General features: G+C 35.9%; 1 protein-coding gene across 3 annotated transcripts in view; it reads right to left on the bottom strand.

Moving 5' to 3' along the window:
- ATP2C1 (ATPase secretory pathway Ca2+ transporting 1) overlaps positions 1–25,305 on the bottom strand; it is a 68,645-nt gene that overhangs the window by 14,293 nt on the left and 29,047 nt on the right. For all 3 annotated transcript variants that reach the window (XM_086614428.1, XM_086614430.1, XM_086614429.1), the window contains exons 2-16: positions 19,469–19,579; positions 18,436–18,552; positions 16,782–16,871; positions 14,016–14,051; positions 13,056–13,117; positions 12,581–12,689; positions 9,456–9,611; positions 8,752–8,820; positions 7,172–7,247; positions 6,595–6,661; positions 5,331–5,455; positions 3,974–4,071; positions 2,352–2,447; positions 2,151–2,240; positions 594–698 (exon numbers count right to left, since the gene is read on the bottom strand). In XM_086614428.1, the coding sequence (XP_086470554.1) occupies positions 594–698; positions 2,151–2,240; positions 2,352–2,447; positions 3,974–4,071; positions 5,331–5,455; positions 6,595–6,661; positions 7,172–7,247; positions 8,752–8,820; positions 9,456–9,611; positions 12,581–12,689; positions 13,056–13,117; positions 14,016–14,051; positions 16,782–16,871; positions 18,436–18,552; positions 19,469–19,579 (1,407 nt within the window). The remainder of the gene's footprint in view (positions 1–593; positions 699–2,150; positions 2,241–2,351; positions 2,448–3,973; positions 4,072–5,330; positions 5,456–6,594; positions 6,662–7,171; positions 7,248–8,751; positions 8,821–9,455; positions 9,612–12,580; positions 12,690–13,055; positions 13,118–14,015; positions 14,052–16,781; positions 16,872–18,435; positions 18,553–19,468; positions 19,580–25,305) is intronic.

Raw genomic sequence — 25,305 nt, 5'->3', positions numbered from 1 at the left:
TATTTGTAACAAAAACCTTCAGACTGGTCCAAATGAAATATGAATACAAATATATATCAAAGCACCAGAAGATACAAAAAGAGGTTAAAGAAAGGTTTGTATATATATCCAGAATACTGTTGACACCAATAAAATCTGTCAACACTGGGGAACGTGGTGTCTGCATCAAAACCAGAAAATATGTGTTTTCAAACAAAAGAAATTTTACTATTGAACATCAATGCATCTTCTTGCTCTTAATTCATTATGTAACTATGTAGCACTGAAACAGCAGAAAATTGGCAGAATTGCTTTACATGTTGGAGGAGGGAGGAAAAGGACAAAAAAACAGCCGGGTATACATTCAAAGTCTCAGATACCAAAATTCTTAAGGCAATTTCGCAGTATGCCTTTTATGGAAAGAATTTCTTGTGTTTCTTAACCTCCATTTCAGAGCTTGAAACTAAAACTGTGTCTACTATCAAACCATATTCTCAGGACTGTGTGCTACTATCAACTTGACGTAACTTCTGAAGTGGAAAACAAGGATATGAAACAAGGTAGATTACCATTCTACAGAGCCAGTGCATAGGGAAACAGTGACTGAAGTTTACCTGCTGCGTTCTGTGAACACATTTAACAGCCATCCATTTTTGTTCTGAGCTGAAGGGATATTCAGCCTTCCTTATGTAGTCTTCCTGGAGTCCATCTAAACCCATCTTGTATAAAACAGAAGCACCACCACAACGTCAGGACCTTTTCTTTTCAAACAGCCAAGCAATTTGTTGACTTGTTGAGACATTAGTTAACAATCATTACTTAGCCAAAATCAGTTTCACTTCCAAAGTTGCTTTTGGGCACACTGTTGCAGCTTAGACAAGCTTCTGACAAACTAGCACTGAAAGATCATAGAAGCTTATTTCAGGCTTCAGCGTAAGTCAGACTGTTTAACACTATATACTATCTTTGATCCAAAGATCTTGAAACACTTTGTAGATTATGACCATCCACAAATACAAGTCGTGCAATGGCTAGCAACCTAAGTCTTGGTTTGACAAAACACATCTATCACCTCAATGTATTTTTTTTTTTCATTTTTAATATCTTGTATGTAATTTCTCTGCTAGAAGGGCCTACAAAATTGTAAAACAAGATTGTGGCAAAGGCTGGAGAAAGCAAGTCACTGATTTTAGTTTGAATGACCCAACCTGAAATGACTTTTTTTGTCCAGTGATCAGAATCACCCAAACATTTAATCTGAAACTAACCATGAAGACTCCAGACAAAATGCATTTCACTTCAAATGCTGTTCTCTCCCCACCCCAATACAACTCACACCATTCCATGCTCTACCCTTAACCAAGTTCAAGAGAAAGTACTGACTACAGAAGATGCAGAAGCAACAGCCTGCCATAAGCTATTCTTAGTACCTACAGAGCTTCACAACTCCTTCACTACCTCCCTTTACAGCAACAGATGTCAGAGTCTCCTGTTGTCAGTTTCTATGGGCTCTTGCCAAAACATCACCACTCTAGTCTTTTCCAGTCAAAGACTGAGGACTTGGAATGAGTCTCAGCAAGAACACAGATACATCTCAGTCCTCAGTTACACAGGGAGAGAGAATGTAATGCATTCTTCTGTCAATGTTTTTGAGTTTATTCACCATCATAGAAAAAAAAAAAAATCAAGCATTAAGATGCTTTGCCACGTTTGTCAGTAGCTGTAATGGGTGCGTTACAGCATTATAAAAAAAACCCAGAACATTTAACCACAGTGTCTACAATTCAAACTACCTGTGCCCCGCACTTAAAGGGCGCTATAAATGCTGCAGTCACCAATATATCAGATATCAACTTCTTACTGCTTTTGGCCAGAACTGGGAAAGAGACAGCAAAATCAATATTCAACAGATAAATTAGCTTGTGGCAGGTAAAATGACAGCACTACGTGCAAAAAGATGAAAATAAAGATTTTACTTCAGTTCTAAAGAATTCTCTCTCAAATTTCAGAATGCCCAAAGATTTCCAACAGGTAAGAAACACAGGAGATAACCAGTTGCAATACAAATCTAGAAGACCCAAAGGAGAAGAAAAAAGAAAAACCAAAACCACAACTTATTTCTACACACTTCCCACCTGCCAGGAATCCAAAAAGCACCATCAAGTACACACCTTCATAGCAAGTGCAATTAAAGCTCCCTCTGTTGGCTTCCCCATTAACGTGCCGTTTCTAATCAAAGCATCATTGCACACACAACCAGCCTAAAAAGACAAGAAAGGAAAGAGGAGAAAACAGAACACAAAGTAAATGCCATACAAAGCTCTTGTGCTACATCATCAATTAAAACTCACTTCTCTGTGCCAAGTTCTTACCTCAACAATTTTGCTAACGGATGCGTTGTTGTAACCATGAATAACTTCACCATCGAGCATCACTTCTCCAAACCTGTTATAACCTACTCCAGTAACCTAGAATACGAACAGCCAAAGACAGTATGCAATGTGAAGTTCACCTGGTTCATAAACTGTTTTAATCTCAGCTTTTTACTATAAACTACAAAAAAAATTAAAAATGGTCATTCATGATGACTGATTTTACTCAGTGTGAATGGATTCTCCTACTCAGCTTTTAACATAGCAGGTACTAGATTAAGGAATAAAAACTCTGAGGGCAAGTGAGTTCAACGAAGTATTAAGAGACTAATTTTTTTTTAAAGTAGCAATTTTGTTCCTTAGCATAAATAAATGCAGTGTATGTTCTTTCCTTACAGTATTAGACATGCTTTCTTTTATTCTTCTTTCTTTTGCTTTCTAATTTTTTCCTCCTATTCATCTTTATCTTGGTTAATAATGCATACCCCCTGCAGGGGAATGGAAGTACAGAGCAGAGTCCTACTTTCATCCAGTAAAAAGAAAAAAAAAAAAAAAATCATATTTGAACAGCCTCTCAGCTGAGACCTCAGAGAGGTGTCAAAAACAGTAAAATTGTATTTTTAGTGCATAAAAAACAGGCATCCCACTAGGATCCTAAAAAAGTCTTCATGTCTACAGCACTAACAGCTAATACATTTTACAGCCATTTCAAGTTATCTTTCAATTAGGAGAAAGGAGTTGATTTGATCCAGAAGAAACCAAATTGTGCTAGTAGTAAAGAAAACGCAATTACAGTATTTCTATAGAATTCTAAAAATAGAGGAATAAGTACCAGGATATATAAGCAAACACAGGTAAATAACACACAAAGAAAAAAAATGCCAGTATTTATGCTTACTAAAGTCAATGACAAGACCCTCTGTTAACTGTAATGTGGAGGGAAAAAAAACAAAACCCTGATCAAGAAGAGCTTGAGAATTTAAGAACTTGTTAAAAACACTCATGAAACCACATCTAGTTCCACACCTTGCTGCTTTTGCTTCTCTTTTGTGCATTTACTTCAGTCTTGGCAGCAACTCCCCAACCTCAACAATCACTGTTGTTTCATGTCCTGCTCCTATTTCCAACTCCATCCATTATGAAAAAGCAAGAATGACAGTACATACTCAGTATGAAGGGTTCACACAATAAATTGTCTTTTAGCCAAAAGCTAGATATCCCCGTTTTAAATGTTCGTAACATACAATTTTTTTTTATGTACCTGCAAGAGCAAAATAGCCTCAACTTTCTGTACTGAAGAAAAACACAATCTCTCATCTTTGTACCTCAGCATTTGTCTTTTGTTATGACCTACAGCCATCAAGAGATTTAAGAACTTAAGATATTATACAAAAAATTCTTCTGTAACCAGAGAAAGCTTGGATAACAACTCAAAGGCTGCAATAATAAATGAAATGAAAAACAGAAACAGAAAGCTGGAAGTTGAGGAACAGGAATTTGGTGCAACAAATCTACTCTTTCTTAACTGATGCTTTACCTGCAACATACTCAAGCATGTTTCAGCTGATAGACACAACAAATTAAAACAGAAAATTAAAGTCTAACAGAGTCTCACTACATACCTCAGCATGCTGCCCATCTGAAGTAAAAATATGAGTAACAGTCATTTCATTCTTTGTCAAAGTTCCAGTTTTATCTGAACAAATTACGTTGCAACAACCTGAAATAATCAATTAACATTTGTAAGACAATGCTTCTTTAGAACAATGTGAGAACCAAAGTATTCAAGACAAGCAAATTTCTAGAAATACTGCAGCTGTCTTTGTGAAAAAAACAAAATGAGATTTAACAAAGAGCCAATTTTCAACTATTAATGAATAGCTGTACAAGGCTCTGCATAAGCTTGTCCAATAAATAAAAAATATTAAAAATCCCAAATTCACTACTTGTCTGAAATGCTTCCATTCACTACGTCTCCTTCATTTTATTCCACTGTATCTCAAACTGCATTACTGAAATCTCAACTGTGACTCCTAATGAGGACGAAAGGTAAGACCCTGCTTTACATCAGTCATCCTTCTTTGTCAGAAAGTGTAACATCTAACACCAGCCACAACACTTTCATCACACAAGTGTGACTTACTACTAAACCTGCAAATTTTAGTAAGATTGAAAAGATTACAGAAATGTGAAATTGGTATATGCCTTTCTAACTTCAGGAAAAGAGTCCTTTCAAAGAGCATTGCAGTATCTGGACTTTTTTGGACATGATAGCAGGAATTGCAAAAGCAACAAAAAACCTTGCAACACTAGTGAAACTCTGCTAGAGGCACTGGAAAAAATATTTCCAATCTTCAAATACAAAAAGAAATTCAAATACAGCAGAATTCTTTAACTTAGCATTTCTATTTATTTTCCACGTCCTGTGCTTTATATGTTTCACGACTGAAATTGCATACAGAATGTTTTTAAGCTTTAATGGCTTTAAATTATTTTAAGTTTTAATATGAATAGCATAACATCCTTAAGGTGCGTTATGATTACAAAGCTTTTGCTAATATTCAAATTTGGATTTGTTTCCAACTGTCAATATCATTCCAGAATTCAGACAAAAAAACTAGTTTAAAAAACATTTTACAAGTCCTATTTAACAAGAACATCTTACAGCAAACACATATAAAGAGTATTCCATACATTCAATCACTCACACAGTTTAGAGTATTGCTAGTGTGGCATGCTATTAAATGACACGCTTTATTTCAGTTAAGTAAAAAAAAAAAACAGTTGAAGAGTCCACAGAGACATACGCTTGAATTCTAAGTGTGTAAAATGCATTCAATTTAGAAACGTTCTAAAGATACCACCACCTTGCTAGCAAGATAAGAATACCTGCTTTATTCTAACCATTAGTCATCAGTATTTGTGTTGATTTCCTAACATTTGTATTAAAATACTATCTCTAAGTTAGTCTAGTCATACCTAAAGTTTCAACAATAGGCAGTTTTTTTACAATAGCCCGTTTCTTCACCATTCTCATCACACCAAGGGCCAGCGTCACTGTTACCACAATCGGGAGTCCTTCAGGGATTGCAGCTACAGCCAAACTGTAATGAAAGTAAATATACAAATCTCGTCTGAGAATGTCATACATCTACATATAGTAATGACACATTTACACTTCAGAGCATTGTTTCTGTAGCTGTCTGTTCACTGAGGTTAAAAGTGAAAAGAAGCAGCTGCCACGTGATTCTAGCTGTATACCATTCAAAAGATACATACTGAAGACAGTAACAAAATGTAGTAACTTTGACATTTCTACTCATCATTTTTGCAAAAGTACGAACAAAAGTCGAAGAAAAGGGGGAGAGAAATCAATTGTACATCTGTTTTGCCTACACAAAACACTAATTAGGACTGTGCAAAGCAGGCGAAATTGTGAAAAAATATGTGTACTCAGCAACAAAAAGAGCTGGGAAATGCCACCACTTCAAGTGACCATTGATCCACAGCTGTTACTTCCAGGTCATGATGCAGCAGTAAGCTAAGTGCTGGCGTGGCACAGAAGGTCATTTAAAAAACAAACCAAACCAAAAAACCTCACCTGATAATAGTGTAAACAAGATCATAACAACTCATTAACAATACTCAAAGATGCAGGTCCTAGTGCTTTTCCCTGCCCACTCTCCCCGAAAGGGTAAATCTCCAGAGTCTGATCCTGTCATTTAAAGAAACACTTCTGCCTTAAGCACTGTTCATGTAATTAGCAACTCAGCAACTTTTCTAACAGTACAGAGTTGGAACATCTAAATTTAGTGTTGTTCTCAGCAGACAACACCCTGGGATTAAGTTCCCATAATATGCTAGAAAAATGAGCTAGTGAGCTACATGGCACAAGGCTTGTAGTAACTTAGTTTTGTCTGATGCTACTTATAAAATTACATTTACTTTATTTACTCAATGACAGAAATTGAAACTGTACAACTCTTATCATCTGTTTGTAGATGTTCCACAAGACACTCAGAAATCACCATACAAAAGCACAGGTTAAAAGACTGACAAGAATATGCTGTATCATTAAAAATAAGTATGAATTTGCTTTTTTACACTACAAAGTCTATTTTAATTTTTAATTACTTATGTGAACTTAAAAGCAGAGTCTGCGTGCAAGCATATTATAACATACATCACTATCTTTCAGACACTTGCTGTAATGCACGATCTACACTAACACCAAAAATCTTACCTCACACCAATTGTGAACATATCAAGGATATGCTTTCCTTGCAACCAGCCGACTAGCATAATGACTCCTATAAAGAAAACAGTAACCAGGATAAATGTAAAACCAACATGTACTGTAGCCTCATGGGGACAAGAACTCAGTCAAACTCAAGCTTATTATTGTGCTACCTATGAAAATCTATTCTTTCTTTCATTATCAAAGGATGATTTCTTTAGTACGGCAAAGGTGAAGAAAGTTTCTACCAGTCCAGTTGCCCCATCATATCAACCAGGAAGTACTCACTTACGCACATCTTGAATTAGAATACAAGACACATTGCAACTTAAAAGGAAGCATTTAGAGGACAAAAAGTTAAGTCAGAAAAGTATGTTTGCAGAAAGACGCAAGTAAACACCCTTATGATGAAAGTTATGTCACATTAGTAGTCTTCAGATGACTAGTGGCATGAATTCCAAGTGATCAATAAAATGAGGAGTCAAAATATTTTAGAAAGAGATCAGGCCTTTGATTTTCCCAAGCCTAGACATTAGTTTCAGTTACATAATTATCTGTAATTGTTTTACATAAATTCTCTTACCTATTATACCAAAGGAATACAAGGAAAGCTGTTTTCCCAAGAGATCCATGCTCTTCTGCAGAGGTGTCTTTGGAGCCTTGACGAATGGTAAACACGCAGCAGTTAACAAGCAAGGGTTAAAAAGCATGAACAGTATCATATATTACTTCAGGTGTGCAAATTTCAAGACACTGTCAGTAAGTAGGATGTAGTTATACCCTATGTTTCTATACATCTACTTTGGGAGGGGAAGGAGGGGGAAAAAAAAAGACGACTGTTCCATTCTTGTGTAGAATTCAGGAAGATTCAAGAACACTTCAATAAAATGAAAAATTTATTAGACATATTCCTTAGATTTGTGATGTCTACAGCAAATCTCATACAAAAAGTCATATCAAGGATTTTATAAAAAATAAACATATAAATCATGCTGACTAAAAGCCACTGCATTTCTTCCAAGACCAAGCAGTTCTTGATAAGAAGAATAAAACTGACTTTTCAAGACAGAGGCATTAGTGTCCTGAAAGACCAATTATCAAAAGGAATGAGAAAGCTGGTATCAAGTTTGATTCACTCTTACCTTCAAAATTTACTTTTTTAATTAGATTACTGTAATAGTTGGTGTAGAATGCTCACATAGGGTTTTTTTTCCCCTTGGTGTTTTGTTTGTTGTTTTTTTTTCCTATTAATAGTTACATTTGTTACAATACAAACTAAATACAATAATAGTATAGCAATAAATAACAGATGATCATATTTTCCTCACATGTGTATTTAAGTGGATTCCACTTTGGTGACTGGACAGGAGTATTCCCTTGCAAAGTGTAGTAAGGCACTGCAGCTAACAACATGAGATCAGTGACCGACTCCTGGCTGATGCATTTAATGCCTTTAGTTGCTCTGTTTTGGCAGATTTCAGAAATGTACATAGCTAGAAAAAAAAGCACTGCCTATACTGTGCCTGATCATGTTCTGACAGCTGCAGATGAACTGTCTCCTTATGATCCTATATTCATCAGGCAGCCAGAGAAGCGGCTAGAAGGCCCTAGATATATAAAGCACTCAAGAATCTGAACTCCCATGTGGATCAGGGTACTGCAATGAAGAAAAACAAAAAAAAAGAAAATCACTGTGGGAGTTTTGTACGCAAGAGTCAAAGGGAGCTTATAAAAGGTTACGGTGGAGATCATGAAGCAGCAGGAGACACACGCATAACCCCAAAGAACACTGCTAATCAAGGAAAAACATAGTCCTGTGCAAGCAGCGCACATATCTGTCATACAAATCCCTTATGCACTAACATTCCACTTCAAAAAAAAAAAAATACACTTCCACAAATTGCCATGAGATTTGCTCCATTGAACTGGGTCAGAATATTATTTTCGCAGTTAATATTTTTAGGTCAACTATGGATATTTTGTTGCACTGAATTTAATTGCTACTTTCATGTTCAAGAGCTAAGATTTGTTTCACTAGAGGAAAGAAAAATATTAAAAGCAATGTAATTAAGCTTAGCTAAGTTCCTATGTAATGAATTCAAAGTTTTAATGAATGAAATACACACAAAATATACATCTTTGCTTCTAAATATTCATTCTTACCTCTTCTGCTTGCATCATTTTGAAAACCTCTCCAAATTCAGAGTTTTCTCCTGTACCAATAACTATCCCCTAAAAAGAACAAAAAAAAAGCCAATTTAAATATAAAGTTTAATTTTAATGTTAGTGGTTCCTCTTGACAGCTTTGACTGAAATAGTGGGCAAATGTCATTTAGCCTGTTTATAAGACTAATTCTTAGCATAAGGAGGAATCGTTTTTGCTAAAAAACATTTGCTTCTGTGAAACAAACTGCTATTTTGTGCGCTGCTGAAGTATTTGGTAACTCTCAGTAACAAAACTCAAATAGGGTAACACCTATCTAACACTAGCCAAAACTATATTTTCAGTTACAGATTTTGAATGCAGTTCTAGAAACTGCATTTTCTATTCTAGAAAATACCCCATCCTAAACAGAAGAGTTTCACATCACCTGCTCTGATGTGAAATTTGAGCTCTCCTGGCCTTGAATTAGTTTTCCTTTTAAACCAGTGTCTGAAAAAGCACCAATGAGAAAAGCTCTGCAGTATATCACAGTCGAGTCTTCCATATTTCCAGTAAAATTCTATTTCATTTCTATTGTTTTAGAAAACTCAAAATACACGTAATCATTAAAGTACATTTCTCAGTTGACATGTGAACTTCACAATAAGAAATGCCTTAAAATAGTTGAAACACGGAAAATACTCTTCTCTATCAATGATTTTACCTTAGCTTTTCCACATCTGACCAATGTTCCCATGAAAGCAATATTGCTCCTAGAAGTAAGGTCTCCATTGGTTGCTGCTGGCTGAGGAGCTGTAGATTTAGAGCAAGGAGCTGTTTCACCTGTGAGACTGGATTCATCAATAGAAAGGTCCACAGCCTTTGAAAACAAAATACACGGACTACGTAAAAAGCATGACAATCTTTTGTAAGTGGTTGGAAGTGTTAATAGAAGTTCCCTAATTTTGACCCTTAAAATACATCCAATCCATTCATACGGTAAGTAGTCATGTCAGTATCAGCCACATTTTAAGTATCAAAACAACGAGCACTCTTACAGAATATTGCAGCAATGCAACAAGCTCTCACTTTGAAGAGTCAAGAGTTCACTCGTAATTTCATGTTCATGATTTTTTTTCTATAAAACATTCAAGAGGTTGCAACTGTGGTGCATTCTGTCACCAAACAACATAATTAACTGGGAATGCAAGTGCACGCATCTATTACCCTCTCAACTCTTCTTCTGTCCACTTCCTCCTACCATGGTCCATTAAGAACTTGCTAACAAAAGGCTTATTTCACACAATGTCTTTTGTTCACAAAGTCTCTACAGAGAGAACGCTATTCAGGCAACAGTCAAGAAGGCTAGAGAAACAAAAGCTGCCTTTTTTTGGTTTGGTTTTACTTTTGTGGGGTTTTTGGTAGCATGTGGGGACAGTTAGGAAGGAAAAGGTAAAAACTAATTATTCTGTATTAATAAGCTTTATTCTCTTCATCTGTCAGCTTGTGTTCTATAAATACAATCCAAAACAAAATACTTACCAAAATATAAATCGAAGAAAAATGTCTTTCCTCAACTAACATCAACTCTTACGTATTAATCTACTGACTTTAATGACTCTTGAATAGAGCCAAAGCCTGAATCCTAACATCCTGTTAACAAAATTTAAGTAAAGCCACTCTTGGTGACCATATCACTAAATTCCAAGATAACCTTCAAGAAAAACAGTGTTAAAGGGTGCATAACAAAACCCAACTGTCAAAACTCTCTCAAAGGATATCACTTACGAAGCATAAGTAAACATCAGTTACTTTGCACTTGCTACCACCACACTATAGCAGATTACTCCAAGATTCAAGTTGGGTTTTTTCGTGTGTGTGTTTTGGTTTGGGTTGGTTTTGGTTTTGTTGGTTGGTTTGTGTTTGTTCTCAGGTTTTTTTTGAGGGGTGGGAAGGTTAAGTGGCCTGATAATTCTGATGCACTCCAGCTCTAGCTGGACAACAAAATGAACACAGTCTGCTAGATCAAAAATAATTTAGTCAATGTTAAAAGAGGATAGTACCTGTACTAAAGTGCTTTCTGATCAGTCAAATCCCTCTAATTCCTGCTATTCTCTCAAATAGTTACCAGTGTAGTACCTATTTTTAAAAGATGGATGCTGTATCAATAAAGCAAATGGAGAATTTGTCAAAAGCTGCAACGAGTCTTTCAAAGCCATAAAGAATTATTAACTCCAGAAAGTTTTATAGTAATTTTGTGTTTGTGATGTATTCCTCAGACTCTAAGCTGAAACAGGATGAAGATGCCACTTCGCTACCATAAACATTTATCATTACTACCTAAAGGAATTGTATTCAAAGCCTACATTGCTATAGGTATGTTAGTTCTTGATGAAATTCTGGCTTTAGAGAAGATGACCATAAAACTTGATGGACCACTCATTAACGTACAGAAAACTTAGGCCAGAAAAGGTCTTTTGGAAAACAAAATTGCCCCTGCAAGATTAGACCAGGGAAGAAACAACTTCTCACATATATGAAAGGCTTCAGAAAGTAAACCGTGCCTAATTACCATTTCTACAATTTTCTAGGACAGTGTCAATGAGAATATGCTGAAGAGATCTAGCTCTCTATCTGAAAAGATGATCTCCATTTAATTTTTTTAAACTCACCACCCCATAACAACACCCAGTAGAGACAACATGAAAATAAGATGACATGCTCTTATTTTCAAATGATCTGCAAGAGTATTTGAGATAAAGATAGCACAAATTTTCATCTGGTGTAGGGCTACAGACAGCTGAGAAACTTCTAATTCCTTTTCTGCTTTCCTTTGCAAGAGGTCCAAGAGCACTGCTATCACAGCATGCTATAAGCTTATGAGCAAGAAAGTAGACACTGATGCAACAGCAGTTTCATACCAATGCAGTTAATAAGGAAGGAGAAAGTGTTTGCAGTCACAAAAACAAACCCACTCAAGTACTAACTATATTGCAGGGGATAAGAACAGATAATCCAGACAAATTTCTCAAATGCACCACAAATTTGTCTCAGAAACTGGCTCGTTTAGGCCTTGTCTATGAAACGAGCACTGATTAATCCAGTATCAATCATGGAGAGACTGGATATACAGCTCATCATATCCAGAAGACGATAGATAGTCCAGACATAGGGCAACCTGAGGATAACCAATCTGACAGAAAAGTAACATGACATTATTCAACAAAAACAATCAAAATAAGCAAGATGAATATATATACACTCGACTTCATTTTTAGAGAATCTGCAAGTCCTACTACAGTGCTATTGCTTCAACTCAAGAACTTTCAGCAGTGCTAATTTTACAAGTCAAATATTTAGTTAACTAGAAGATAAAACAACACACACCGATGAAAAAGTGTCAGAGAAAAGATTACACTGGCACAGTTTCACAATATTTTTAAGTATCCCATTATCAGAGAACACTGAAACTATGCCCTAAAGATTAATGCAAATGAAGACTCAGCATCACCTGCAACCAGCTGCCAAAATATCTTATAATTCAGACTTAAAACAATCATTTTACTACTTGTTTAACGTTAAGGAAAAAGTACTCGACTAAAATTCTCAAGAATGCATTACTGTATAAAATTGGAAAATTCTTTACCCTCCTGTCCTACAATAAGCAGCGACATATATTGTTAAGAATGCACAATGACATTCAGAACCTAATTATTTCAAAATATCTATCAAAATAGTTGTGAATTCCAAACAAGAACTTACTTACTGCACTTCAGTATTCAGTAGCTATCTTCTCTTTCCCCCCGTCCCACAAAAATAACAGTTATTAAGGTAATATTAGGAATATACCTCAAATAATCGGAGATCAGCCGGGACTCTGTCTCCAACTGACAGGCAGACTGTATCACCTGGGACTAAATCTCTTGCAAGTGTATGTTCCACCCTACCTTCTCGTACACTGTAGGTAAAAACACGAAGAGCAGTAAGAACGGCTTCTTTGGCATTTCGTCTGAGAAAAGCATTCACACTGTTGACTATGCATTGCAATGTTACTAGTTTCAGCAAAATATTATTTTCTAATTTGCTGCTCGTTTCTTAAAAGTTACACAACAGTAACATCATTTGAAGTGTTCAGAAGGGCAACAACATGGAGTAATTTTTAGGCTCATGAAACCATCTTTGAAATGAGCAAACGCAAAGTATGTTCTATGGCAGCATAAGAGCTCAATACAAAGTCGCTAAGTTCAGTAAAAGCTCTTTCATTTACTCATTTCAGATTAAACTCAATATGACTTAATTTAGGACTGAAAGGACAATTACATACCAATGGCATTCTGGAGGCACAAGTTTACTAAGCTCTTCAAGAGATTTTTCTGATCTGTACTCCTGCAGAAGACATTTTAAAAAAATAGAGCAGATATTGTTGTTTAACTCTTGCCTCTTTAAAAAATACTAAGATACATCCACTTCTACTGAAATTTATCTTATTAGTAAAGTTGTATTAAAGTAATATTCCAAACTATCAGATAAGAGATGCCCTTCAACACTGCTGTATTAGACACTTCAAAAAGCAAATATGGTCCAAATACCGAAAAATTTACAGATTTAAGACTTTGCATACATGTATTTCTTCTGAAAGAACAGAAGAGGTCCTTCGCATTTTCCTTCAATATCTTCAGGGCTTTGTAATACTTGCAGTAATGCTTCTCAACTCAGGGATCAGACACATGATTAAGTTCTACAGTTTAACAAGTTTGTACAGAAAATACTGTGTTCATGTTTTTAGCCCCGGGAGAATTAAAGTATCACAACCCACCTCTAACTCAGTAAAGAAACTACACAATTAAGGTAAGCAAAGATACAGACCACAAATATAAAGCAATTTTGGTTTAGCCACATACTGAGTAAAGCTGGGTATGTACAGAATGAAATGGTTTTTATGACTTAGAAAATTACCTTTTTTTGACAATTTTTGGTAAAATTTTTGTACAAAATTGAAGCCAGGACTTATATGAAGTTAAATATTTAAAAGTACTTCAACACCGTTTATTCTGAGTGCTTCTTTACAAGTACTCTTTTATGGCTGAGTGTAATACCCATATAAACGCATAAACGTCAATGTAGTTAAAGCAGGATAAATCATGCAATTTAGGAAAGAAGAGAGACTTGGACGAAAGCACAGAACTCTTTACTCACACAACGCATCAAAGACAACTACTTCAGTCTTATAAATCGAAGAGTTCCCATAAAAGCAATAATCTTATTTGGACAACAGCTGTCTTACCTGAACGAAGGCAACTGTAACAACAATGACTATTGCCTGCAAGAAAACAAAAGCGAGCAAGATAAAGAATTCCAAATGGCCATGAAAGTAAGTGACAATATTTGGTTTTGCTCAGCCACAGTTGCTACTACGCATTAACAATATGATTTGGAAACAAACTTTCTCATGCTCAAAATCACTTGGTATCCTTTGGGTCTGTTATAAAAGTGATATCTTTATCTATTTACATCTGCTCTAGTGACGTCCAAGAACTCAACCACCTGATTTTACTAAAAATAAGATTAATAACTAGATAGCAATTTCAAAGAAAGACTTCGTCTGCTCAGGGTTGAGCAAGAGACAGCAATAGAAGAATTGGTCTCAGTGAAGCATGAGTGGCGTTCTCTGTGAACAGAACAAAGGTTAAAGGAGTGACGTGTTAACTGCTACAAAGCATCACAGATGTGGCTTCATTCAAATAACCACATAACAGAAAGACTAAGAATAAACTGAAGACTAGACATAAGATAGTAAGCTGAAGAACAGCTCTGGAGTCATAAAATATCCCAGCAAGGCGAACAAGATGAGGATGAGACTCAGGAACTCTGCCCAAGACTCCCAAGGAGTGAGACAGGACATCCCAAACAGCCAAGAAGATCCCAGAGATCTCAAAAAAAGTTAAAAAAATGGCTCATTAAGAAAAATCCAAGATAAGTAATAAGGCCTTAATAGCAAGCCTTCATAGTTCCCCGTATCACACACAATTATGGTCACAACACTTTCACAGAAACAACATGGGGCTTGTAAGCACATGATGTGAAAGTGAGCGAATGAATGAAATCTATTACAAGAAATAACAAAGATGATAAAGGATCATCTTCCCCTTCAGTATTCTCTCAAATTGAGTTTTGTTACATTCACTGAATTCATTACTCAAATTGTGACTCTGATTTCTTAGAGAACCATAACACAACATCCATTAATTAAGCATTTAAAGTACATATTGTGACTAGTAAAAAAATAACTAAGATACTACCATTTCGCAAAAGAAAAACTTTCTTGAAGAACTCTTAACAAGGATAAATTCAGTAAATTTGTCTTGTCTGTGATACAGACATGAGCCTCACCAACTGAATATTAGTAAATAACCACATATATGCCATCTTTCCATGGAATATTTTCACCACAGCTACACACGTGTTTCTTTTGGAGGCAATATTATCTTCTACAGTTCATGTCACCTGACACAGCTTTGCATTCCTCACCTCACGTCAGTCTCTCAGCTTGTGTCTACATGCAATGACTTGCATCAAGAAGCCAGTATCCTCAAAATGGAAAAAGGCACGTAATTTTTAATTTTTTTTTTAAACTTTCATCAGTTCTGAGCCCAGATCAAAAAGCTTTACAATACATTTGAATCAGTAGAGCTAAAAAGTTGACAAGAGCTGCTCAATCCAGCATTGCCACCGAAAGAAATATACGTCATTCATCTTCAGCAGCAAATTTGTTTTGTTGCTAAGGCTCTGAGCACAAATATATAGTCACAGAAAAAATTTACTATCACTGAAAATGAAGAAAAACAAATATTCACTAGGTGAAAAAGTGGACATTAATAACAAGACTAAATGGTAGGTTAGTCAGAAGTTACACAAAAACACAACTGATGAACTTTAACCCAACCACACTTTTTCTCCATATTATAAGACACCTCTACCAATGTTCAGGAGGCTGTCACAGATACCTTCTCAGGTGTAGCATAGAATGCAGAAATTAACACTCCCTTACACCAACTGCCCTGTTCTTCTCTCAATGCCTTGCTCAAGAGCGTTAAGAAGTAGACTTAGGAGCACTAACTAAGGGAAAAACATGAAATAATTCAACTTTCAGCCACAACAATTAAATACATTTAATAGTACAATAATTTACCTACATTCAACTTATGAACACAACAGACGATTACAAACACTATACTCAAATTCAAAACTGCATGTTTTTCTTAAAAAAGTCATACAGTTCATCTTCCAAAGAAAACTATTCTTTCTAGAGAAGTAGAGGGGTTCTACAAGCAATCCGTCAGTTACTTTGACTTAATTACAAAAGTAAAACTCAACATAGAGAGTGCAGAGATCAGCCAAGGCAAAAAAAACAGCTAGAACTTGCCTCTGATTATACAGAAATCCTGATTTTCAGTTATCACCTATCACCTCAAAAAGGTCAAAGGGATTATAATTTTCTTCTGTCATTTGTAATGACAAATGTTTAGCAGTACTATATTTGCTCACTAGTTTAGCACCCTATTTAACTGCAAACGTCTACAAAAATTCATTATTTCAGCTTCTATTTTCCTTTTGCTATTTCTAGAGAGTTCAGGTTACAGTTCTATTTCATCTTATAAAAGATTACATCTTTCAAGTAAATTCACAGAAGGCTTATTCAATTCAAAATTAAAGCATAATTTATGAAAAAAATTGCATGGAAGACACCAAAAATTGGTCCTCTGAACAAATGCCTAAAGACAGGCATTTCAACCAATGGAAGAGCAAAGACGTAAGATGCAGCCAGATAACTACTCATTGATGTATTTTGATATGTACTACTGCTGTCAATCAGAAAGAAAAACAACAAATCCAGTCACAAACTTAACAGATTCAGTGACAGCATATAAATCATATTCATTAATTTGAATCAGGTGATCCCATCTCACATTGGCATTCATGTGATGTTGAAAGTACACGTGGTCATACATTCTGAAGCACTCTCAAAGAAGATAAAATTTTAGTTCCTTACCACAGTGATACTGACGGCATCATCAAACTGATGCATTAAAACACTGATGACTGCAGATGCCAGGAGAAGCATAATAAGGGGATTTTTAAACTGAAATGAAACAGAACAGTAATTCAGCAACACTCTTAACAGAAAGACAATTTCATCTACCCCTCAAAGCACATCTGATTTACTTTTGAAACATATTATTCTATAATTAAAATATTTCTAACCTACCAGTGCAAACAAAATCTGACTTTGTACAGTTCGGATTTTACTTGAGATTTCTTTTTTTAAATATCAAAGACCTTGAATGGAGCATACTCAATATGTAACAGGAAAAAACTGCTTCTTACATTTCTTGATTCACATTTTAAAGACAGAAAGAACAATGTACTGTATTTAAAACACACATAAAGAAGCTTGAAATATATTAAAAATGCCTTTGAGGTAACAGGCTGAGCCCATTCCCAGCAACTCGTCACTATCAAGATAGCAATATATTTCTTAATTTCAATTAATGATTTCTTGTTTTACAAGGTGCAAGTTTTGCTTTGAGATCATATGTTTCCTTCAGATTTCTAAGCTTAAAATAACAAAGGATCTTGCTTCTACATGACAGCTGGTTGCTCACACATAGTCGTTTTTTTAAGAAATGTTACCAAAAAGAACATTTCTACAATTAAAGTGAAGAACATTCTGAAAGCACACATCATAAGCACATTCAAAGCAAATATGTATCTTAATGAATCCTACCTAAAAGACTTGGTTAGCCTTAGCCTGCTTTAGAAGCATTCTGAGGCATCTGACTAATTTGATGCTACACATGGAGGAAAAAAGCATTAATGCCAGAGGATGGCTAGTATGCAATGACATTCCCACTGCTATCATCAGCAGAGTGCTGAATATCTTTTTAGTCTCTTCCAAGAGTTTCTCTAGAATTAACCTTCTATTACTTCAGGGTTTAATCTAGAACTTAACCGCACTGCTGTTCAGACAAGGTGCAGGAAACTGACCAAAATGTTTAACATTACAAAATCATCAGAAAAACCTTCTGTGTGAAAAGTTGCTGTAAATAGCTTGTGTAGCTGCGTGAAGGGGGAGGGTAGAACAAAACAGCAACACTTCCACAACATTTTGAGAAGCTGAACAGGCACACAGATATACATAATAAATCACACCGACAGGAAAGAAATTCACACTTCACTTCTGCCAGTTCTGCTTAACACCAGAATCAAGACTGGCCCCACCCCCACCCTCAGTTCAAAGGCAGTTTTGCTTTTTAAAGTTTCCTTTGTCTATCAAGTTACTCATACTTCATGTTCCATTTAAATGTTTAACAGAGTCTGATGTTAGTGTGATTCATGATCAGGTCTTTGCCTACAGGGAACTTGATTCTGCTTCTCCAGATCTTAAGCTAGACCTGAATGGCACCCTTTGGCTAGTTATGAACATACATCCAAAAACAAATCATGTAATTAGAACATTGGCATGCACCTAAATAAAAGGTTTTTCAGTAGGTAAATTACACATGAACTATAGAAGCTGCAATTTCCTATTCTATCAGAGTTTTGTCACTTTTATTAGAATACATTCACATACACGAAAGCTAAGTGAAGAGCGCAACTACTGACAAGCATTAAAACCAAAAAGCAGAAAGGACGAAAATCTTAACCTGGGAAATATATTTTTTCCACAGTGGTTCATCTTCACTAATATCAAATTCATTCCATCCATGGAACGCCCGTCTATGACAAACTTCACAGTTTTTTAAGCCATTCTGAAGATTAGCCTATGAAAATACACGAAGAATAACAGTCAGCAGCTACACTGATAGGCTGGACTTCAAAACAAATTCCAACACCAAAATATACAGCCTTAGATTATAAAAATTTGGCCGACATCAGAAAGATAAGCTTGGTGGTAATGTTTGTATGACAATAAGTTAACTAACCACTATTTTAAAACTCAATTTGGCAGTACTTAAGAATACTTCAACAAAGAATTCACAGAGCTACAGAAGCGGATGCTGTTTCACATCTCAATGACTGTTGATCTTCCCCGCACAAAACTCTTCAGCAAGCCAAGCTGTGGGCACTGTTCAGACTCTTGAGGATTATGTCAGGAGTTCAGCTACTCAGCCAAATGACACAGCATAGCTTCAAAGTGTTGAGTCATCAGCGACCAACGTTTATCATGGTGTACTCCTCGAGCAGTCAACCATACAGAAAATGAAAAAAGACCATCTATCACAAAAATGAACCCAAATCCAATGGTTCATAAATCTGTCAATGAGTAGCTTTCCTGTTCCTTGACTTGAAATGGAAGCTACCAAAATAAATTAAGGACATTAAGGATTCCTTAGAGAAATGGAAGCAATAGCTATGAAAAACAGAAGAGAGTTTTATAGGAATATTCACTCAAGGAGTTTTATTAACAAAAAGCAATCTTCAAAGCATACAAAAATCTGACCACTTTCAAGTTGAATCTCGTCCCTTCTCCAAAACCCCTTTTTTTTTTTAAATGTTAGAGATTAGAGCATTTCAAGTATCAATTTAAAAATCAACATGCTTTCAGAAGCAGACAATAGTTAATATAGAGCTGCATGAGAACACATAGACTTTTTATGACAAGATCTGTCCTTAAGAAATACTAAACTCAGTGTTGGGAAACAGCACTGCACTCTTAGAGATGCAAAAATCACTCACTTGCAGAATGCTTGCAACTTCATCAACTGGCAATTCACTTGCTTTTTTTGAAGACAGTACCGGAATCATTGTCTCATTGTCACCATCAGGGATTTTTTGAAGATGTGCAACCTAAGAAACAAAACCAAAGTCTGAAGGGAACATTAACATTTCATTTCAAACATACACCAGAGTAATGCAGTTTTAATGCCATTAAGAGATAATTTTTGATAACTATTTGCACTTTAAAAAAGAAAAAAATAATCTACAATTCGCCTTATTTTTCATGCAGTGCCATCTGCAATAGTAAAAGAAAACACTGGACATGCAACTGAAGACTAATTTCTGTAATGATGTGTTAAGTGATGACAAAGATCTCAACAGTTAAACATGTTCATAATCCCTTAGCTCACTATCATCAATACCTGGTCAGAAAGTAATCACTCCACATAAATTTCATTCCCTGCCCCCACTTTCTACTTATTAATGAAGGCAGTCTAAGCAGGCCTATTTACATTTTCTTGTACACAAAGAAAGAAGAAAAAACATTAAGAAAACCTCAAATGAGCACAGATGCAAGTGAAGTCATTAAACTTGACTACAATACAAAAGCTTCAAGTCAATGCTATAAAAAGTAATGTTTTCCTGTAATTTTAGGAAGTTAAAATTTTGTTATCGGCAGAACAGAGCAATAGCAGCATTGATCACACAGCTCAGCACTGCTTTGATATTTAATGAAGCTTTAGAGTTTCTGAATTCTTGCTTACTAAATGAGAAGCTTAAGCGATATTCTATCTTCCTCCTCAATGTCTTACTGCACTCACAATTAATATCTCATGCATCTTGCTGCACACACATCCCCTCTCCATTAACTGGAAGACACCTGACATGCAAACATGCAGACCACAGAAATGGTTTTCCCATTATACTTGCACAGAATATGAATAGGCATTTTTACGCTTTTATACAAGACAATACCTATTTTTTTAATCTCCTCTAGGGATGCTGAGAGTTAGAATATCAAGCACTTCAAGATGACAATACATTAAAAAGATTCCAGCATTTTTATGCCCTGAAAAAGGTATGACAATCTTCATTTTCTATACTGCACGCGGTTTGCCATTACTCAAATACAATAGCTGAGACAAATTCAACTTGATATTTGTTCTTCTAGCTGCTTACCTAAATAGACTCCACAAAGACTTCATCCCAGGGGCCCAAGGGAACAATGAACAAAGTTGAAAGTGCTACAGTTGGAATATGCTTTCACTTTCAAGAGAAACCTTTGGAAACTCTCCACACTTACCATGTAGTTCCTAGTGAAACAGTGAACCAACAAGACTTGCTCATTCACTGTAATTTTAAGAAAGCAGGTCTAGAGATTAAGATAAGAAACAAGGTGATATGGAGTGTAGGTTTGAGCTCCTAGGCAGGGGAGATGGCAGACAAAAGAACTGTACCTTAATGTGTTTACTGGTCTCCAAAGAGGAGGAACCCCCTGGACCCCACTCAGCTTTCTGTACCCTGAATCCAGTGGGACTGAGCGACCGGGCTGCCAAAGCAGCTCAGCAAGGACCAAGAATGAAAGCTCAGCTATGCTGCTACACCTCCACTCCAGTTCCCGTATTACATTCCACTAAAAGAGCTTTGTTTTCTTTTTACTATCCTTTTAATGATGCATTTATGCGAAGACCACAATTGGAAAGTATATGGCCAAGTTTTTGGACTATTACAAAACATGTGACTTAAATACACTTTAGCATTGGTTAAGTACTTATCGAAGCCTTAAGTATATATACTGATGTAAGTCTTCTGTAAAAATTATAGTGAATACACATTACTATACGCTACAAATATATACATTTACATAAATTATCTAGCAAGTCATCATTTCCACATACCTTTACATGTTTCAAATTAAACAAGAAATTGAGTCCAAAAATATTTCAGCCATGGTTAAACGAAATAACAGATTTTACTTTCTCAGCATACATATATTTAAAGTATTTTAAAAGAACTATTAGTTTCAACGTCAGAAGAAAAACAAAATCATGAGTACAATTCTGTTCCTAACAAGGGGTCTTTTTATAAACCCCAATGCTAACAAGCCCTTACACTAACAAGGTCACACTATTCTGGATCAGAGGTACAAACATTGATTTCACACTTTATGGCTTCTCACAGAACACAGCATCATAAGACTCCCTCTACAAAAGAGAATTATTATTAAAGCAACTTAAGCTGACCACAATAGCAACAGAATGGCTGGTATTTCAGTTAGGAAGAATACAGACATTGTGACCCTAAGCCTTACAAAATACTAAAACTCATTCATTTCCCTAAAACTTCTTCATGGAAGTGATACATCATCATGACCACTCGGTCTTCCATGACGACAGACAGCCTTTGGTTAAGCGTACCACCACGTTTACCAGCATCCATGAAGCACCTGATGCTCACAAGTTCAGTCCCTGGAAGAACGTTTCATTCAAATTCACCTATTCTGCAATTAAGAATACACTCAGTTACAGCTGCTGTTAAGCCTACACATACAAACCAATATTAAGATAAATCACTTCAATTCTCAGGAAATTGCCACTGAAGATGACTTTTCATTCTTTAAATGGTTATATTTAATTTTCTTTGGATTTTAACTTTACTTCTGTTTCAGTTTTCTTTGACCACACACTTTTTTAAACAAACATTCACCCAGAATTTTGTCAGTCTCCCCTCTTTGATAAAACACCCTACCAAATTACCAGCTCATGTCCTTTTCTTTAAGATTTCCCCGCCTAAGTACTAGCTTTTGATTTTTACTGAAAACAGATATCACATTCATGGTATTAGCTACCAAACACTAGTTCAGGGCTGAAAACCATTAAGCCTAAGTACTGTTTCAATATAAACCCACAAACATGAATTTGACCAAGATGAGTCCACATTCTCAACAAAAATGCCAAGCAACTAAACTTTCCCAGTAAGAGCAGGCAGAAACGAACGGACAGCCACCATAAATTTTTAGTGCTGAAAAAAATCATTTTCCCTCTACCAACTGACAGGGCTGCTAAACACAAATAACAAAACCAAAAAAAGGATATCTGACTGATCATTTCCCTAATACTATCAAGTAGGACTTCAGAAAGTCTAATAACAAGCTTTTTAAGGATATTTTACAAAGCTGAATATCCTTAAACAAAAAACGTTTAAGTAGTCTCAGAGATCAGCCTTTTCCAAATAAATCTTCAACAGCACAGAACTGTGCTACAACAAAGCCTATTTTGACAACTTTTTTGTGAAAGACTCAAAAAGGCATTGATTTTGAATGTGTTTCATGCATATCATCTCCCACTTAAGAATACCATACTGTATGCAGTGAAAAAAATCTACAGAGAAAATATGGTCTAGAATTAGAAAAATAAAGGCTCAGAAGGCCTTTTAATAGCCAGCTCCTTTCTCTAGAGCAAAAACACATAAGACAATTTTGGATGGATCCTCACCTAATTTCTCAAAAATTTCTACAATATGTGTAGATTAAACTATACTTGCAGTTCAGAAAAGAACAGTTTCAAATATCTAACACTTTGCCACCAATTAAATTCAATTGCTTAGCCAGTGTGACACTGATCACTTTTCCCTTCACCCCTACCTCCCAAAATACAGAGTGGGTTACACCAACAGATTTAGGTCAAAAAAAAAAAAAAAAAAGAGTTGGAAAAAGTGCTTGCTATCTGCTGAAACACAGTAACTATATTCAAGCAAATAATTTTGCCTTTACTATGCATTACTTCCACAAAGCAAGAGAAAGATTATTCAGTACTGTCAGCAAGCGCTCTACAGTTCTTTGCACTGCTGCCCAGATCCACACACTGGAGATCCAGGCTTCTGCAACAGCTTTTAGCATATTCAACAGAAGCAATCCCCAAAACCACAGTGTTCTATATTAAAGGAGTCAACCCACAAAGTGAGATGTCTTCCCATCCTATACTACAACTAATTTTCAAGCATCTATCAGCTGACACCTTAAAATACTTCAGTACTTTGTTGCAGGTCAAGTTTTTATATGGATAATTGGGCTAAGAAACAATACTGGCCTATGCTGCTGTACCAGACAGGCAGCATGTACATAATCGCTGAAGCTTCTGGAGCTACGACTACAGCTTCTCATTCCCTGCTTACTGCTTACTACCAAGGAACAAAGAAACAGGATACTAACTAACAAAAATAAACAGCTGCCTCATGAAGGACTTTTCTTGGACCACTTCTTATGTACACACCACTATTTCTAGACCAAGAAACATGCATCAATCACATGACCACGGAACTGTGACCAAAGTATGTTTATCAAAATTGATGCAAATTAATCTGGAAGGCTTACACTATGAGAAATTCAGAGTTCCCTTCTGTTTTCTCTAAAGAAAAAAAAAAATATCTATCTAACAGTAATGTGTTACTGTTTCTTCTTCCTCATACACTACAAAACTCTGCCTACCCTTTCTACCCTGACCGATATCAAGTATCAACAACTTATTTCTACCGTTCTGTTTCTCAGCTTAGCAAGAACAGTCCATTATCAGTTAGCAGGGTGCACTGACTTTTACAATCATTTTATTTAAGGGGAAATTTTAGCTCTACTTCCTCAGAGAAAGCAAATGGCAGGACCTACATTCGCTGAGAGTGGTCTAAAAATTTAGAACATTCTCATAGCAAAAACTATCTTTAGACAAACTTGTTGCCAAAATGTTTTGGCTAATTAGCTAATATTAAGTCTCGTAAATGTTACATGCAGTTACTCAACTGACCTGCAAGTGCAAAATACAAAGGTGGTATAAAAAAAAAAAAAAACACCGTTGAGAACAGTGGAAGTGAAAAAAAAAAAAAATGTTTAAAAAAACAATGAAAAGTAAGTTGAGGTAATTAAAGAGAAATGCTGATTGTTTGAGAAGTTCCTTCAGAAATCTGAGACACAAGAATGCATCTGGGTTCAGGCACTCTACTCTCAAAAAGAACTTGCCCTACCACACAAGAAGTCTCAGTGGCAAACTGCAGGTTAGTAGAGCCAGGCACAACTGGAAACGTAAAAAGACGACTGGAAGCACTGAGTCTGCAAGCTGTCCAATATTTGCCTCTTAACCCATACCTATCACTTTCTTCTGAATCTTCCCATCCATCCGAACAGCTCAGTCGCTTTGAACCCACTCCATCAGCCCCTGTAAAACTGCACGTCTTTCATTCCAAATCAAGTACTACAAAGACCTTTTGATTTGTTTGTAGTGATCAACCTGTAAGACTATTATTGTACAAGCAGTTAGTGACCCACAACCAGGTATAAGCCTCCGCATCACAGATACTGCATGATTGCTACTGAATCATGCTGTGTCTAATCAATAGTAAAATTAACGAATGTACACATAATCAATGTACAATTAATCAAGCTGTTTTTAATCTCAAGTATATGTACAGTATGTTGTCTTTTCCACTTGAAATATTACATGCATCTGCTCAGGAACTGCAGCTTCATTAATGAGATAAGGACATTAGAGCATGTTGTCCAAGGGACACTTCAAAGCCCACACTCTAGACTCGACTGCTATCAGTGACTGATGAAGCTGTACTGTGAGCAAAACCCCACAAGAGCACTAGTGAACTTGGAGCAGACAAGATCTGCAGTGTGCCATGCTCTGACCAGAGATCCATCCAAAGCCCTATCATCTCAGGATTGCCACTAACAGAAAGGACACATGATTTCATACCTTGCTATCACCCTTTTTTATTAATAGTGATCTGCCTTGCAAGTGTTTGTCTTTCTTACTAGGATCTCAAAAGAATCAGCACTTCCTCACCCACCATAAAAATTAGTT

The sequence above is a fragment of the Tauraco erythrolophus genome, chromosome 7 (genome assembly GCF_009769465.1).
Source record: "Tauraco erythrolophus isolate bTauEry1 chromosome 7, bTauEry1.pri, whole genome shotgun sequence".
In the NCBI taxonomy this organism is placed as follows: Eukaryota; Metazoa; Chordata; class Aves; order Musophagiformes; family Musophagidae; genus Tauraco; species Tauraco erythrolophus.
Note: the sequence above shows the minus strand (reverse complement) of the source record. Positions and strands in the feature narration are given on the sequence as shown.